Source organism: Rattus norvegicus, chromosome 4 (genome assembly GCF_036323735.1).
Source record: "Rattus norvegicus strain BN/NHsdMcwi chromosome 4, GRCr8, whole genome shotgun sequence".
Classification (NCBI taxonomy): domain Eukaryota; kingdom Metazoa; phylum Chordata; class Mammalia; order Rodentia; family Muridae; genus Rattus; species Rattus norvegicus.
Window position 1 is genome coordinate 123769006 of NC_086022.1, and position 18589 is coordinate 123787594.

The following is an 18589-nucleotide window of genomic DNA, read 5'->3' on the forward strand; positions in this document are numbered from 1 at the left end:
CTCTCTCCCTGTACATTTTCCTATCATTTCCTTTTAAATTTTCTTGTAAATTTTACTCACAACTCAAATCCTAAAGCTGAGCATATGGAAATTAATGGATATAGAATCAATACTTCATGGAATCCATATATTCCACCCGAGGACTGACCCCAGCAAAATGGTGCCTGCTAACACTCTAGATTGAGAGCCTCAGAGCTGATGGGAAGTCATGGGAGGCCCACGTGTCTCTCACACCAGAGGAGACATTTCACAAAGTATGAAATGGTTTGGGTTTGATTACACTTGAAATTCAAAATGAGAAAAGTTAAATTGTCTAGTTGGTTCAAACTTTCTGATCTCTCCCAGATAACTCAGATAAAGTTTGTGTCCAGCCCTCCCCAGATGGCTGTTATTCAGATCACAGAGAGTGAGATCAAATGCAGGGAAGATGCTCCACTGGGATGCCATGTCTCTGTGCTCCACAGTGAAAAGTTGTCACATTCTACAAACGCTAAAATTACAGATTGCTCACAGGCATTAAAAACTTCCTTAAGCCTGTGCAGGGTCTCCTCAGGCAGTGAGTCCTTCTCCAACACATCTATCTGGGTACGTGTCCTGAACCCATATCTAGACTCAGAAGGTGGTCTGGCCCAAGGAAGGCTGAGGGAGGAGGAGTTCCTAGGCTACAAGGAGGTTTTAGCATCTGCAATAGAGACATACTTCTGATGCTCCTCAGTACAGGGAAATGTGTTCTGCATGGGTGACAAAAGTGTTTTCTTCTTAGGATTTTCAGTTTTTGGTACTCCTAAAATTCATGTTTAGCACTCTCCTGGAATATCCATAGATTTTTTTGGTTTGTATTCATATTTTGAAAGTAATGACTATGTCAGCACTTAAGTCACACAGTACATTTCCTGGCATATTCTTTCCTACAGATCTTCTCCTGTTACCAAGGAAACCTTAAACCCACAGATTAATGTAATGCCTTCTGCTCTGTCTCTGTCTAGAACTCGTTTGGACTTGAATTTTTTTAATTGGATAATTTTTATTTATATTCCAAATGTTATTCCCTTTCCAGGTTTCCAGTCCATAAACTGCTTATCCCATCCCCACAACCCCTACTTCTATGAGGGTGTTCCCGCACCCGTTCACCCTCCCCTTCCCCTCTCCCCTCTCTGGCACTCCCTTACACTGGTGGAGTCAAGCCTTGGCAGGACCAAGGGCTTCTCCTTCCATTGGTGCCTAACGAGCCATCCTCTGCTACACATGCAACTGGAGCCATGGGTCGGTCTGTTCATGTATACTTTTGTCATACAGATCTTTCACTTGCTAGGTTAGAGTCACACTGAGGTATTTTATGTTATTTGTGAGAATTGTGAAGGGTGTCGTTTCCCTAATTTCTTTCTCACATGTTTATACTTTGAGTAGAGGAAGACTACTGATTTGTTTGAGTTGATTTTATATTTAGCAACTTTGCTGAAGTTGTTTATCAGCTGTAGAAGTTCTTTGGTGGAACTTTTTGGGTCATTTGATTATACTATCATATCATCTGCAAAGGCTATGATATTTTGACTTCTTCCTTTTCAGTTTGTATCCCATTGAACTGCCTGAGTTGTGTGATTGCTCTGCTAGGACTTCCAGTACTATATTTAATAAGTAGGGAGAGAGTGGGCAGCCTTGTCTAGTCCCTGATTTTAGTGGGATTGCTTCAAGTATCTCTCCTTCTAGTTTTATGTTGATTACTGGTTTCCTATATATTCCTTTTAATATTTTTATGGATGGGCATTGAATTTCTGATCTTTCCAAGACTTTTTATCATGAAGGAGTGTTGAATTTTGTCAAATGCCTTCTCAGCATCTAATGAAATGATCACGTGTCTTTTTCTTTGAAATTGTTTATGTAGTGGATTACATTGATGGATTTCAATATAGTGAACCATCCCTGGGATGAAGCCTACTTGCTCATGATGGATGATTATTTCGATGTCTTCTTGGATTCGGTTTGCAAGAATTTTATTGAGTATTTTTGCATCTATATTCATAGGGAAATTGGTCTGAAGTTCTCTTTTTTTGTTGGGTCTTTGTGTGGTTTAGGTATAAGCATAATTGTAGCTTCATAGAAGGAATTGGGTAGTGTTCCTTCTGTTTCTCTTTTGTGGAGTAGTTTGAACAGTCTTGGTATTAGTTCTTCTTTGAAGGTTTGATAGAATTCTGCTTTAAACCCATCTGGTCCTGGACTTTTATTGGCTGGGAGACTTTTAATAACTGCTTCTCTTTCTTTAGGAGTTATGGGACTGTTTAGATGGCTTATCTGATCCTGGTTTAATTTTGGCACCTTGTATCTATCTAGAAAATTGTCCATCTCCTCCAGGTTTTCCAGTTTTGTTGACTATAGGCTCTTGTCGTAGGATCTGATGATTTTTTTGAATTTCTTCAGATTCTGTTGTTATATCTCTATTTTCATTTTTGATTTTGTTAATTTGGACACTTTCTCTATGCCTTCTGGATAATCTGGCTAAGGGTTATCTATCTTGTTGATTTTCTCAAAGAACCAGCTTTTGGTTTTGTTGATTCATTTTTTTGGTTCTTTTTTTTCTATCTGGTTGATATAACCTCTCAGTTTATTATATCCTTCAATCTAATCCTCTTGCATGTATTTGCTCCTTTTTGTTCTAGAGCTTTTAGGTGTGCTGTCATGCTGTTAGTGTATGCTCTTTCCAGTTTCACTTGGGAGACACTCAGACCTGTGAGTTTTCCTCTTAGCCCTGCTTTCTTTGTGCCCCATAAGTTTGGGTACGTTCTGCCTCCATTTTCATTAAATTCTAAATAGTCTTTAATTTCTTTATTTCTTTCTAGACCAAATTATCTTTGAGTAGAGAGTTACTCAGCTTCCATGTGTATGTGGCCTTTCTGTTATTTGCTGTTATTGAAGACCAGCCTTAGTATGTGGTGATGATAGTTTGCATGGCATTATTTCAATCTTCTTGTATCTGTTGAGGCTTTTTTTTGTGACCGATTATATGGTCAGTTTTGGAGAAGGTGCCATGAGGTGCTGAGAAGAAGGTATATTCTTTTGTTTTAGGATGAAATGTTCTACAGCTATCCGTTCAATCCATTTGGCAATAACTTCTGTTAGTTTTTCCGTATCTCTGTTTATTTTCTGTTTCCATGATCTGTTCATTGATGCGTGTGGTATTGAAATCTCCCACTATTTTTGTGTGAGGTGCAATGTGTACTTTGAGTTTTAGTAAGATTTCTTTTATTATTGTAGTTGACCTTGCATTTGGAGCATAGATATTCAGGATTGAGAGTTCATCTTGGTAGATTTTTTTCTTTGACGAATATGAACTGTCCTTCATTATCTTTTTGATAACTTTTGGTTGAAAGTTGATTTTATTATATATTAGAATGACTACTCCAGATTGTTTCTTGGGACCAATTGTTTTCCAGCCTTTTCTCTGAGGTAGTGTCTCTCTTTTCACTGAGGTCTGTTTTCCTGTGTGCAGGAAAATGCTGGGTCCTCTTGATGTATGCAGTTTGTTAGTGTATGTCTTTATATTTGGAAATTGAGTCTATTAATGTTAAGAGATATTAAGGAATAGTGATTGTTGTTTACTTCTTTTTTCTGTTGTTAGAGGTGGAATTATGTTTGTGAGGCTATCTTCTTTTGGGGTTCTTGCAAGTAGTTTACTTTCTTGCTTTATCTAAGGTGTAGTTTCTCTCCTTGTGTTGGAGTTTTCATCTATTATCCTTCGTAGGTCTATATTTGTGGAAAGATATTATGTAAATTTGGTTTTGTCATGGAATATCTTGGTCTCTCCATCTATGTTAATCAAGAGTTTTGCTGGATATAGTAGTCTGGGCTGGCATTTGTGTTCCCTTAGAGTCTGTATAACATCTGCCCAGGATCTTCTGGCTTTCATAGTCTCTGTTGAGATGTCTAATGTAATTCTTATAGGTCTGCCTTCATATGTTACTTGACCATTTTCCCTCACTGCTTTTAAAACTGTTTCTTTGTTTTTTGCATTTAGTGATTTGACTATTATGTGACAAGAGGAATTTCTTTACTGGTCCAATCTATTTGGAGTTCTGTAGGCTTCCTGTATGTTTATGGGCATCTTTTTCTTTAGGCTAGGGAAGTTTTCTTCAATAATTTTGTTGAAGATATTTACTTGCCCTTTAAATTGTGAATCTTCACTCTCTTTTATACCTATTATCCTTAGGTTTGACCTTCTCATTGTATCCTTATTTCCTGGATGTTTTGGGTTAGAAGCTTTTTGTGTTCTACATTTCCTTTGACAGTTGTGTCAATGTATTCTATGGTAGCTTCAGCCGTGCGATTCTCTCTTCTATCTCTTGTATTCTGTTGGTGATGCTTTCATCTATGACTCCTCATCTCTTTTGTAGATTTTCTCCTGTTGTGATGTCTTTATTTTTTCTAGTTCCATTTTTAGATCCTGGATGGTTTTGTTCAATTCCTTCACCTATTTGTTTTGTCCTGTATTTATTTAAGGGAGTTTTATATATTCTTCTTAAAGTCCTCTATCATCACCATGAGATGCAATTTCAAATCCCAATCTTGCATTTCCTGAGTGTTGGGATACCCATTATTTGCTCTGCTGGTAGAACTGAGCCCTAATGATGTCTAAGAGTCTTTGTATCTGTTGTTTAGTTTCTTGCACTTGCCTCTCTCTATCAGGTTTTCCTAGTCTTGCTGTCTCTGACGATGGCTTGACCCTTTGGTAAGCCTTTGTGTTAGCACTCCTGTTGTCCTGTTTCCTTATGGCCAGATCTGGGTACAGATCTGTGTCACCGGGTCAGTTCTGGGTATAGTCAGAGACTGCCTGTGCAGTCCTGTGCCTGCCTGTTCCTGTGTCCAGAGGGTTCCAGGTGGAATCCTCTTGGGCCTGGAATGTGAACAGAAGTAGTTGTCTCTCCTGAGCTCTCAGGATTGTCTTCACTTCTTAGAGTCCAGCTCTCTCCCAGTGGGATCTGGGTACAGAAAACTGTGGTACCAGCTCAGTTCCAGGTACTGTCAGAAACAGGAAGGATTCTGTCCCAGATTGTTCCTGGGTTCCTGTGTCTTGAGGGCTCCAGGCAAGTAGCTTGGTGTGGAAGTAGTGGTCTTCCCTCTGCACTCAGTTGTGTCAGTGTCCAGTTAGACTTGACTTCTTCGGTTTGAATAATAATTCAGAGAGTTGAAGCTGTGTTGGTTTGAATATGCTTGGCCCGGGGAGTAGCACTATTAGGAAGTTTGGCCTTGTTTTAATAGATAGGCCCTTGTTGGAGGAATTGTGTCACTGTGGGCATGGGCTTTAAATCCTTGTTCTAGCTTTGTGGAATGTAGTCTTTTCCTGCTTGCCTTTGTAACAAGATGTAGATCTCTCACTGTGCCAGCATGGATGTGGCCATGCTCTTGACTAGATGATTGTGGACTGAAACTCGGAACCTGTATTCCAGCTCCAATTAAATATTGTCCTTGTAAGAATTGCCTTTGTCATGGTGTCTGGTCCCATCAGTAAAACCCTACCTAAGACAGAAGTTGGTACCAGGGATTGGGGTATTGTTGTGATAGGCCTGACCATGCCTTTTCTTCAAAGAATGTGAATTTTGGGACTTTGGATTTGTAATGTAGTGGGAGGCTTTAAGTAGGGCTTATGGGCCATTATAATAGTAATATGGAAGACTTTGTTGCACAGGTTTATTTGAACTGTGGAAGTCTGGCTCTAGAGATTTTAGATCTGAATATTAATATTTGACCCAAGCCCTTTGTAAGAGCCCTGAAGATCAGGTGTGGATTGCAAACACTGTAATGCTGAAGTTTCATTGGAGACATCAAAATGTTTGAGTTGTTAGAGCTATGGGTTATTTCCTGAGGAAAGCTGCTAATCGGAGTGCAACAGCCCAGGAAAATGAGTTTGGTGCAGTCCACAAAGATGAAAAAGAAGTTGGAGACTTGAAAACCACTTTGACATCAGACATGGGGATGAAGAGTTTAGAGTTTGCCCAGCTTGTTTTCTGTGTTACTCTGGGGATTACAGTTAAGTGGTTGAATGACTCTTGAAGAGACTTTAAACTTTGGAATTTTTACATGTTTGAGACTGTTATAGGGTATTAGGACATTGGATATTAGCCTAAATATATATTATTATTATACTATAGCTAGGTGTGTCTCCCATAGTGTCATGTGTTTGAATAAGCCTATGGGGCCAGGGAGTGGAATGTAGTGTTTTGAATATGGTTGGCCCAGGGAGTGGCACTATTAGGAGGTGTGACCTATTGGACTAAGTGTGGCTTTTTTTGAGGAAGTGGGTCACTGTGGGGATGGGCATGAGACCCTCCTCCTAGCTACCTGGAAGATAGTCTTCTTCTGTTATCTTTGGAACAAGATGTAGAACTCACTATGCCTTCCTGGATGCTGTTATGCTCCCACCTTGGTGATAAGGGACTGAATCTCTGAACCTGTAAGACAGCCCCACTTAAATTTTGCCCTCATAAGAGTTCTCTTGGTTATGGTGTCTGTTCACAGTAATACAACCCTAACTAAGACAGAATCTTTGCAAGGAAATAACGATGCAGGTTCAAAGCTGCACAGTGGACAGCCTCACAGTGTGCTGCGTCTCACACCCTGTTCTTCTAGAGCTATGAGCACTCAGAACCTGTCCTTATCCTGGGCTCTGACCCAGGGGATGTCCCATCTAAGGAACATGGTTGCCAGTTATGAAGTGTCAGGTCCATGGTGTACTTTGTCATGGTTTCCCCAGATCCTAAGTACAGAAATTTATGACTCTTTTATCTTGGGAGAAGCAATTACAAAGCACTCAAATAATGGAATACCTTGATGTTGTTGCTTTCTCCAGGTCTGGTGTCTCTTTCTTGCTTTCTTAATTCCCCAAACTGTATCTTCTCATGGTGTTTCCGAGGATGAGTTTTTAAATACTGCAACAGTCTATCTACAGGGTGAGCCCAGAGGAAAATAAAAAGCATTTCAGTCACTCCTTAGCTCAAGTACTTCTTATGGTTTCTCCCATCACACCCTCGGAGTTCCTTTTCTTCATCGTCTCTCTGGACACAGTGCTGACATCTGCTTACTCAAGGTTTTCCTTGTATGAGTCATCAGTGACTTCTTCGCCACTGTCGTCCATGTAGTATTTTTAGATAAATAATACTGCTCAATGGAACTCCATTCCAAACAGAACCTTCTTTCTTGAAGCAGAGCCAGTTCTACCTTCCAAACCTTCAATCCATTCTACAGGGAGGCACATCAGGGATGAGAGGTATAGTTAGGGTGAGCTATGTGACAATGACAAATACAAGCACACAGTTTCATAAACATAAGGACAGAAACATTGCTCAGACCTGACCTAAACCTGCTCTTTACTCAGCCACTCAACACCAGGATATAGGTAGGCTGCATCCATGTCATAGAGGAGGACGCAGACTGTCTGCCTTTCTCCTCCCTGGAGGTAGTGCACACACAGGGTCATAAGCACCCAGCATGAAGTGGATTCTGCAGAGAGGTTTCCCTCTTCCATTCTGCTAATTCCCTCTATCCCCAGATGACAAGGTCAGGTCATTGTGCTGAACACTGGCCACTTGTTTGGGGTCTATTTATAATGCCACGGATTTCAGGCTGTCCATGATGTGTTTAACTGAAGGACAACACAGAGTCTACAGCCATGGATTTCTGGCTCCATGCAGGACATGGGCCTATCTCTGTACTCCTAAGCAGTTTGAAGTCTCTACAGTTGCTCTAGCAAAGAATGCTCAGAATTCTTCTGGATATTTCTTGCTCTAGGTGCATTTTGTTCTCCTGTTATGTACTTTTAGCCTTTCCTTCCTCTTCCCAAACTTATTCCACACAGTCATGTTTTTTTTCTTATGGTCAAAACTTCATGTGTCCCTGAAAGAAACATGATAGACCAGGATATAGAAGGTAATTTTAGGAATGGTACAATTTTATCCCAAGGACACATGCTCAAGTTTCAGACTGAACTAATGTGCAAAAGTCTGTGTCTTACATCATATTTCTGATGGCAGCAAGTGGCTGTCCTGTTCTCTTAGCTCCTGTGCTGTGTTATGTAACATCCAGGAAGTCAGACAATATAACCATTTTTAGCATATTTCTATGAAGTGCTTACAGTCACTAGAATGCATTGAGTATGAATAATGCATTAGTCCTGGGTTGGGGATTTAGCTCAGTGGTAGAGCGCTTGCCTAGGAAGCGCAAGGCCCTGGGTTCAGTCCCCAGCTCCGAAAAAAAGAACCAAAAAAAAAAAATAATAATGCATTAGTCCATCATTTGTTACATACTTTCACATAGGCACATTTGAGTGTGCTGCAAAGACTGGTGCTTGCAGGTGGTCAAGGCTGTTGCTTGTGTGTCTCCTGACAAACTGGTGCCCACAGTTACGGACATCTTGTCTCTCTCCAGCTGTTTATGTAAAGAGAAATGAGCTCTCGGATTTCATCTCCATTCTAATAAGGATCCTCTGACTTCAGGGCAACCAGCTCCTGAATCCACAATGCTATGAATGTAGCTTAAGATTCCTGTCTCCTGACCCTCCCACCCCCACCTCAGTTTTTCTAAGTGATTTTTGTTTTGTTTTGCAGGGCTGTAGATACTGAAGTATCCAAAAAATGCACAACCCGTACCCCACTATACAGAGAGTGACAACCCTCACTACCTGAGGAGTTTGATAAAGTGATGCCTTTGCATGGATTGTTTACTCTCTCTCTCTCTCTCTCTCTCTCTCTCTCTCTCTCTCTCTCTGTCTCTGTCTCTCCCTCACTTTCCCTCTTCCTCTCTCTGCTTTTCCTCTCCTCCTGTTTGTCTCTCCCTTTGTCTGTCTGTCTTTCTTTGTGTTCGTATTCAGTGGAACATAAAGGACTGCATCTTATAAAAATGATATGAGATAAACGTGTGTTAGGATTATTTCTTAGTAACTGCTGGTGAATAAATGAATTTCATGTTGTTTTTATACTTTTAAAACTTCACCAATGTGTACATTTTCTTTCATGAAATGCAATTATGAATGCATATGGTTCCCAAGCTGACATTCAGGAGGAGTGCCGGCCTGATCTGCTGTTCTTAAATCCTGAAGGTAGATGCCACCTTGATTACTGTCTGTATACTTTCCTGGGGTTATCACTGTACACTATCAAGCATATGGGCAAACTGTTACTTTATGTTACTTCATTGCTGGAACAGAATTCCTCTGCCCTTGTAAATTTTCTTCCCTGATCCTTTGTTCTCTCCCACCTCTAAATCCTCTTCCTTGAGATTGAGATCAAGGAGGAGCTCTGGTATTATTAGGAACTTCACAAATCACAGGAATTGAATAAGTAGAGCTTAATCAAGACTCTTGGGCTGATGACCACTAATCTGTTGAAGAATTAGCTTTTTGTATTGATACTACACAATTTTTATGTGAGGAAACACAAATAATTAAATATTTTCATCAACTATCCTCCTCACCTCTGAATTATTAATTCTTACCCAGTTTTTATGAATTATAACATTGTCCTTATTGCTTCACTTTATAATTCTTTATTTTTTAAGATTATATTAAAATTATTTGAAATAACCATTCCTGTGTCTCCTTCAAAAACTTCCAAATACTCCCCCATGCTGTTCTTTGCTTTCATGACCTCTCTTTATTGCACAACACGTATTCCTACATGCACAGCTATAACATGCTCAGCTTGTTTATTGCTCTTTGTATGTGTGTTTTCTATGCTGATTTTGGTTTTGGAAAATCCAGTTGGTCTTCTCTCCCCTGGAAAGATGATTCCTCCTGTCCTTAGCTTTCCTTAGCTGTCTGCAGTTCTTTGTGTAGTCTGAGTAGTGGGCTTTCCTGTACCTTGGCATGCCTCATTGTTGCCCTCGCTTAGCTCATGTTTAGGTAGTCACATCTCCTTAACACAACCAGGAGACATAATCTCAAAGAAAACTCCGTGATGGACCAGCTCTTCAATTGTTCTACCCATCTTCTGCAATGTTCTCTGATCCTTGGCTGCAGGAGTTCTTGGTAGATGGATCCAATAAGACTGGAGTCCACTCCTCTGCACAGTGATTGGTTGTGGTTTTCTGTAATAGTCTTCCTCTGTTCCAAAGAGAAGTTTCCTTGACACAAGAGTAAATATTTAGAACATTTTAAACATTTGTGTTTCTTGGTATTATACTACACTACAGTACAATGTGATTTGAAAAACTATGAAAGTATTTCATCTCATACTCTTAATTTTCCATTGATAATTTTTCTTGTATCAGTGAACATTTTACAATACTATCTGCCTCATATGTATTAAATGTTCATTAAAAGAAATGATGAGCTGTACATAAAATACTCACTACATTTCTCATGTTCACTGTTCTGGCTTCTCTTAAGTCTGGAGAAGCCTCCTGCACCTAGAAGGAGATGGTAGACTCCTGTGGAGCCTATCCTTCAAGACTGGGTGGATTCTTGTCATTTAATCATGATACTAGAATAAAATGACCATAAGTCTATTTTAACTGTTGTTTTATTTACTACCCTGATCTTACATGCCAAAAGAGAAAAAAGTAAGTGTATGTTCATAGTGATAATTGATTCTCAGGGTCTTTTCTCAGAGTATAGGTTGGACTGAGAAAGACCAGGATTTCACACTGTGTGGAAAGGGAACCTGGCTCTGCCATTCTAGCATTTTGTTCATTTTGTCATTTCAGTTTCAGTCAGGGAAAGAGCTGATCAGTCATTAACAGAGCTGATTTGTCCCTCCAAGGTCACATGACAAGGCACTGCATGAAAAAACCAGCAGCTGACATGTCTATAGAGATCATTCTGTGCCACAAACAGTTCCATGTTTGGTGGGTATGTATACAGCATGTGCTTCCACACCTAGGGTCCTCTCACACAGGTACAGCACTGACAGTCTGTATGCTCCAAAGGGGTGACTGGAGCTCTGAGTGTTTAAGGTCACACTCTTAGGAAATTGCAGTGGGTAGAATTTGATTCAGAGTCCAAATTAGTAACCATTTGTTTTGGAGATTCATTAAGAATATTTACCCTAGGTGGTCAGTCTTGGCACATGACATGTTTTTTATCCAACCACTTCGAATGTAGAAGCTGGGAGATCTCTGAGTCAGAGGCCAGCTTGATTTACAGAGTGAGTCCTAGGATATCCAGGCTTCACAGAGAAACCCTGTCTTGAAAATTTGAGAAAGGGATGGAGGGAGGAAGAAAGAGAGAGAGAGAGAGAGAGAGAGAGAGAGAGAGAGAGAGAGAGAGTAAGAGAAGACAAGAGGAGAAGAGGAGAGGAGAGAAAAAAGGGTGTATAGAGGAGGTAAACCCAGAACACACATAGACACACACACACACACACACACACACACACACACACACACACACAGAGATGAGAGAGAGAGACAGGGAAAGAGAGAGAGAGAGAGAGAGAGAGAGAGAGAGAGAGAGAGAGAGAGAGAGAGAGAGAGATGAATATTTTTCCTGGTGAAAGAACAGGAGAATAAAGCAGACACTGAAATAAAATGACCCTGTGCAGTGATCCCATGGGCACACAGTTTTCTAGGAGAGCATATTTCTCATTCATCTTCTCCATTCAAATTGACCAGATAGGTAAAATTATTGTGCCTGACAATCAAATGAGATGTAGCTCTTGCCCCAGAATAAACAAAACCATGGACCAAGAGAGGAATGATTCTTAGAATTCATGGAAATATTTAGTGTACAAGAAAGTTTATATTCTAAGGTAGCCTCTATAGTACACACAATTCAGCCTTGATTGGTAAGCATTGGTACAAATATTGTAAGTGCCAAGAAGTGCTTGCTTACAGGAGTCTGATAGACCAGTCTCCTGAAAGGTGCTGCCAGGACCTGACAAATACAGACACAAATGCTCGCAGCTAAGCTTTGAACTGAGTTTGTGGTCCCTATTGGAGGAATTAAAGGACTGAAGGAGCTGAAGATGTTTGCAACCCATAGGAAGAAAAATATCATCCAACCAGAACCCCCAGAGTTCCCAAGGAGTAACTCACCTACCCAAGAGTACACAAGGAGCAATCCATGGCTCCAGCCCCAAACATAGCAGAGGATGACTTGTTGGGCATCAGTGGGAGGAGAGGCCCCTGGTCTTGTGAAGACTGGATGCTGCAGTGTAGGAAAATGCCAGGGCAACATGGCAGGGTGAGTGGGGAGCACCTTCATAGAATCAGGGGGAAGGGGCTGGGGATTTAGCTCAGTGGTAGAGCGCTTACCTAGGAAGCGCAAGGCCCTGGGTTCGATCCCCAGCTCCGAAAAAAAGAACCAAAAAAAAAAAAAAAAGAATCAGGGGGAGGGAGGATGGGTTAGGATTTTCTGGTCGGGAAACGAGAAAAGGGAATAAATAACATTTGAAATGTAAATAAAGAAAATATCCAATAAAAGAACAGAAAAAAGAAAAGCATTAGGTCAGTGTGGATGGATTTGAGGTGGTGTGAGCTGGAGCTGAGTTTTGTGACAAGAAATCAGGATGAGGTGACAACTTGTTGCCAGCCTGATGAAGGTTGGCAATTGTGAACAAGGCTGTATTTTGTAATGAAGTGTTTTCTCTTTTCTTCTCAGGTTTTTGGTATTTGCTTCCTATCCTCATACAATGAATAAAGACAACACACTCCACACAATCATGAAAATCACTATGTTCTCTGAAGTGAGTGTTGGCATCTCAGCTAACAGTATCCTGTTTTTTGCTCACCTGTGCATGCTCCTTGGAGAGAACAGGCCTAAACCCTTTCATCTCTACATTGTGTCTTTGTCCCTAACACAACTAATACTGCTTATAACTATGGGACTCATAGCTGTGGACATGTTTATGTCTTGGGGGAGGTGGGACTCTACCCCATGCCAGTCCCTTATCTATTTGCACAGGCTTTTGAGGGGTTTTACCCTCTGTGCTGCCTGTCTGCTGAATGTCTTTTGGATGATCACTCTTAGCCCTAGAAGCTCCTGTTTATCAAAGTTTAAACATAACTCTCCCCATCACATCTCAGGTGCCTTTCTTTTCCTTTGTGTTCTCTATATGTCTTTTAGCAGTCACCTCTTAGTATCAATTATTGCTACCCCCAATTTAACCTCAAATATTTTTATGTATGTTACTCAGTCCTGCTCACTTCTACCCATGAGTTACTCCAGAACAAGCACGTTTTCCACAACAATCGCCATCAGGGAAGCTTTTCTTATCAGTCTCATGGCCCTGTCCAGTGGGTTTATGGTGACTCTCCTATGGAGACACAAGAAGCAGGCCCAGCATCTTCACAGCACCAGCCTTTCTTCAAAGGCATCTCCAGAACGAAGGGCTACCAGAACCATCCTGCTGCTCATGAGCTTCTTTGTGGTTCTCTACATTTTAGAAAATGTTGTCTTCTACTCAAGGATGAAGTTCAAGGATGGGTCAATGTTCTACTGTGTCCAAATTATTGTGTCCCATAGCTATGCCACCATCAGCCCTTTTGTGTTTATTTGCACTGAAAAGCATATGACTAAGATTTTGAGGTCAGTGTGTACCAGAATAATAAATATTTGATTTTTCAGTGATGGGTATGAACACTGAATATAATCCCCTAATTTGTCATCAGAGGTTTGGATCATGACATATCTAGAACATTCTGGGCTTAAATTGATATATGAAAATTTCTGTTTTTCCTGTTAAATCTGTTTCCTTTGTGTGTGGATGACAAGTATATAAAGGGAAATTAAACAGGATGCCCTCTCAGACATCACATGAGGTTTATATTTCTCAGTGTGTTTTCAAAGGAAATCTGTGAGAGGGCTCTCATTTGACTTGGGTCCCCACATTGCTTTAAGATCATAAAAAGGATAGATTTTAAGACTTTTTAATGTATTTACACTACAAATGTTATTCCCTTTAGATTTTCTCATCCATAACCCCCATATCCCATCCTTTCTTCCCCTTCTTCTATGAGGATATTCCCCCAGTCAAACATCTAATCCTTCATGCATCCCTGCCGTGATATTCCCCTATTCTGGTTATCATAAATAATGCTGCTATGAACACCATGGAACATCTGTCTCTGTTGTATGTTGGAGCATTTTTTGGGCATATGCCCAGGAGTGGTATAGTTGGGTCCTCAGTTAGTATTATGTCCAATCTTCTGAGGAACAGCCACACTGATTTTCAGAGTGGTGTACCAGTTTGCAATCCCACCAACAACTGAGGAATGTTCCTCTTTCTTCACATCCTCGCCAGCATCTGCTGTCTACTGAGGATTTTTTTTATCTTAGCCATTCTGACTGGTGAGAGGTGGAATCTCATAGTTGTTTTGTTTTGCATTTCCATAATGACTAAGGATGTTGAACATTTCTATTTTATAATTTTTTATTAGATATATTTCTTTTTTTAAGCACTGTTTTTTCCCTCCATCCTTATTAAATTGGGTATTACTTATTTACATTGCATTTGTTATTCCTTTTCCCAGTTTCCAGGCCAACTTCCCCCTAACTACTCCCCAACCCCTTCTATATGGGTATTCCCCTCTCCATCCTCCCCCCATTACTGCCCTCCTCCCCAACAATCACATTCACTGGGGGTTCAGTCTTGGCAGGACCAAGGGCTTCCTTTCCCTTCCTCTGGTGCTCTTACTAGGCTCTCAGGAGAGATCTGCATCAGGTTCCTGGCGGCCTGCACTTCTTTGCTTCAACCATCTTATCTAGTTTGGTGGCTGTATATGTATGGGCCACATGTGGGGCAGGCTCTGAATGGGTGTTCCTTCTGCCTCTGTTCTAAACTTTGCCTCCCTATTCCCTACAAAGGGTATTCTTGTTCCCCTTTTAAAGGAGTGAAGCATTCGCATTTTGGTCATCCTTCTTGAGTTTCATGTGTTCTGTGCATCTACACCAATTCAAGCTTTTGGGCTAATAACCACTTATCAATGAGTGCATACCTTGTGCGTTTTTCTGTGATTGGGTTAACTCACTCAGGATGAGATTTTCCAGTTCCATCCATTTGCCTATGTGTTTCATAAAGTCATTGTTTTTGATAGCTGAGTAATATTCCATTGTGTAGATGTACCACATTTTCTGTATTCATTCCTCTGTTCAAGGGCATATGGGCTCTTTCCAGCTTCTGGCTCTTATAAACAAGGCTGCTATTAACATAGTGGATAATGTGCCTTTGTTGTATGTTGGGGCATCTTTTGGGAATATGCCCAAGAGTGGCATAGCTGGCCCTCAGGTAGTTCAATGTCCAATTTTCTGAGGAACCTCCAGACTGATTTCCAGAATGGTTGTACCAGTCTGCAATCCCACCAACAATGGAGGAGTGTTCCTCTTTCTCCACATCCTCACCAGCATCTGCTGTCACCTGAGTTTTTGAGCTTAGCCATTCTCAGTGGTGTGAGGTGAAATCTCAGGGTTGTTTTGATTTGCATTTCCCTTATGACTAAAGATGTTGAACATTTCTTTAGGTGTTTCTCAGCCATTCGGCATTCCTAAACTGTGAATTCTTTGTTTGGCTCTGAATTCTATTTTTTTTAATAGGGTTATTTGTCTCCTTGCGGTCTAACTTCTTGAGTTCTTTGTATATATTTTGGATGTAAGCCTTCTCTGAGGTGTAGGATCGGTAAAGATCTTTTCCCAATCTGTTGGTTGTCATTTTGTCCTAACAACAGTATCCTTTTCCTTACAGAAGCTTTGCAGTTTTATGAGATCCCATTTGTCAATTCTTGATCTTAGAGCATAAGCCATTGGTGTTTTGCTCAAGAAATTTTCTCCAGAGCCCATGTGTTCAAGCTGCTTCTCCACTTTTTCTTCTATTAGTTTGAGTGTATCTTGTTTGATGTGGAGATCCTTCATCCACTTGGACTTGAGCTTTGTATGGGGTGATAAGCATGGTTCAATCTGCATTCTTCTACATGTTGCCCTCCAGTTGAACCAGCACCAAATGCTATCTTTTTTCCATTGGATGGTTTTGGCTCCTTTGTCAAAAATCAAGTGACCATAGATGTGTGGCTTCAATTCTGGGTCTTCAATTCTATTCCACTGGTCTATCTGTCTGTCTCTGTACCAATATAATGCAGTTTTTTTTTTCACTATTGCTCTGTAATACTGCTTGAGTTCAGGGATAGTGATTCCCCCTGAAGTCCTTTTATTGTTGAGGATAGTTTTAGCTATCCTGGGTTTTTTGTTATTCCAGATGAATTTGCAAATTGTTCTGTCTAACTCTTTGAAGAATTGGATTGGTATTTTGATGGGGATTGCGTTGAATCTGTAGATCGCTTTTGGTAAAATGGCCATTTTTACTATATTAATCCTGCCAATTCATGAGCATGGGAGATCTTTCCATCTTCTGAGGTCTTCTTCAATTTCTTTCTTCAGAGGCTTGAAGTTCTTATTTTAAAGATCTTTTACTTTCTTGGTTAAAGTCACAGTGAGGTATTTTATATTATTTGGGACTATTATGAAAGGTGTCATTTCCCTAATTTCTTTCTTGGCTTGTTTCTCTTTTGTGTAGTGGAAAGCTACTGATTTATTTGAGTTAATTTAATACCCATCCACTTTGCTGAAGTTGGTTATCAGCTTTAGTAGTTCTCTGGTGGAACTTTTGGGATCACTTAAATATACTATCATATCATGTGTAAATAGTGATATTTTGACTTCTTCTTTTCCAATCTGTATTCCCTCAATCTCCTTTTGTTGTCTGATTGCTCTGGCTAGAACTTCAAGAACCATATTGAGTAAGTAGGGAGAGAGTGGGTATCCTTGTCTAGTCCCTGATTTTAGTGGGATTGCTTCAACTTTCTCTCCATTTGGTTTAATGTTAGCAACTGGTTTGCTATATATGGCTTTTACTATGCTTAGGTATGGGTCTTGAATTCCTATTCTTTCCAGGACTTTTATCATGAAGGCGTGTTGGATTTTATCAAATGCTTTCTCAGCATCTAATGAAATGATCATGTGGTTTTGTTCTTTCAGTTGGTTTATATAATGGATCACGTTGATGGTTTTCTGTACGTTAAACCATCCCTGTATGCCTGGGATGAAGCGTACTTGATCATGGTGAATGATTGTTCTGATGTGCTCTTGGATTCAGTTTGCCAGAATTTTATTGAGTATTTTTGCGTTGATATTCATAAGGGAATTTGGTCTGACGTTCTCTTCCTTTGTTGGGTCTTTGTGTGGTTTAGGTATAAGAGTAATTGTGGCTTCATAGACGGAATTCGGTAGTGCTCCATCTGTTTCAATTTTGTGGAATAGTTTGGATAGTATTGGTATGAGGTCTCCTATGAAGTTCGGATAGAATTCTGCACTAAACCCATCTGGACCTGGGCTCTTTTTGGTTGGGAGACCTTTAATGACTGCTTGTATTTCGTTAGGAGTTTTGGGGTTGTTTAACTGGTTTATTTGTTCCTGATTTAACTTCAGTACCTGGTATCTGTCTAGGAAATTTTCTATTTCCTGCAAATTTTCAAGTTTGGTTGAATATAGGCTTTTGTAGTAGGATCTGATGATTTTTTGAATTTCCTCTGATTCTCTAGTTATGTCTCCCTTTTCATTTCTGATTTTGTTAATTTGGACACATTCTCTATTTCCTCTCATTATTCTGGCTAAGGGTTCATCTATCTTGTTGATTTTCTCAAAAAACCAACTTTTGGTTCTGTTGATTCTTTCTATGGTCCTTTTTGTTTCTACTTGGTTGATTTCAGCTCTGAGTTTGATTATTTCCTGCCTCTACTCTTCCTGGGTGTATTTGCTTCTCTTTGTTCTAGAGAACAGGTGTGCTGTCAAGCTGCTGACATATGCTCTTTCCTGTTTCTTTCTGCAGGCACTCAGCTCTATGAGTTTTCCTCTTAGAACAGCTTTCATTGTGTCCCATAAGTTTGGGTATGTTGTACCTTCATTTTCATTAAATTCTAAAAAGTCTTTAATTTCTTTCTTTATTTCTTCCTTGACCAGGTTATCATTGAGTAGAGCATTGTTCAACTTCCATTATATGTGGGCATTCTTCCCTTATTGTTATTGAAGACCAGCTTTAGCCCGTGGTGGTCTGACAGGATGCATGGGATTATTTCTATCTTTCTGTATCTGTTGAGGCCTGTTTTATGACCAATTATATGGTCAATTTTGGTGAAAGTACCATGAGGTTGTGAGAAGAATGTATATCCTTTTGCTTTAGGATAGAATGTTCTATAAATATCTGTTAAGTCCATTTGGTTCATGACTTCTCTTAGTCTGTTTATGTATCTGTTTAATTTCTGTTTCCATGATCTGCCCATTGATGAGAGTGGGGTGTTGAAACCTCCTACTATTATTGTGTGAGGTGCAATGTGTGCTTTGAGCTTTAGTAAGGTTTCTTTTATGTATGTAGGTGCCCTTTTATTTGGAGCATAGATATTTAGGATTCAGAGTTCATCTTGGTGGATTTTTCCTTTGATGAATATGAAGTGTCCTTTCTTATCTTTTTTGATGACTTTTAGTTGAAAATTGATTTTATTCGATATTAGAATTGTTACTCCAGCTTGCTCCTTCGACCATTTGCTTGGAAAGTTGTTTTCCAGCCTTTCACTCTGAGGTAGTGTCTACCTTTGTTTCTGTGGTGTGTTTCTTGTAGGCAGTAGAATG

General features: G+C 40.0%; 1 protein-coding gene across 1 annotated transcript; it reads left to right on the plus strand.

The window, feature by feature from the left end:
• The first annotated feature begins 523 nt into the window (after positions 1–523).
• Positions 524–13726, plus strand: Vom1r92 (vomeronasal 1 receptor 92). The gene is made up of 4 exons (NM_001419715.1): positions 524–585; positions 8592–9082; positions 10743–10831; positions 12578–13726. The coding sequence occupies exon 4, from the start codon at positions 12609–12611 to the stop codon at positions 13533–13535; it is 927 nt and encodes a 308-aa protein (NP_001406644.1). The 5' UTR covers positions 524–585; positions 8592–9082; positions 10743–10831; positions 12578–12608; the 3' UTR covers positions 13536–13726.
• Positions 13727–18589: the final 4863 nt, after the last annotated feature.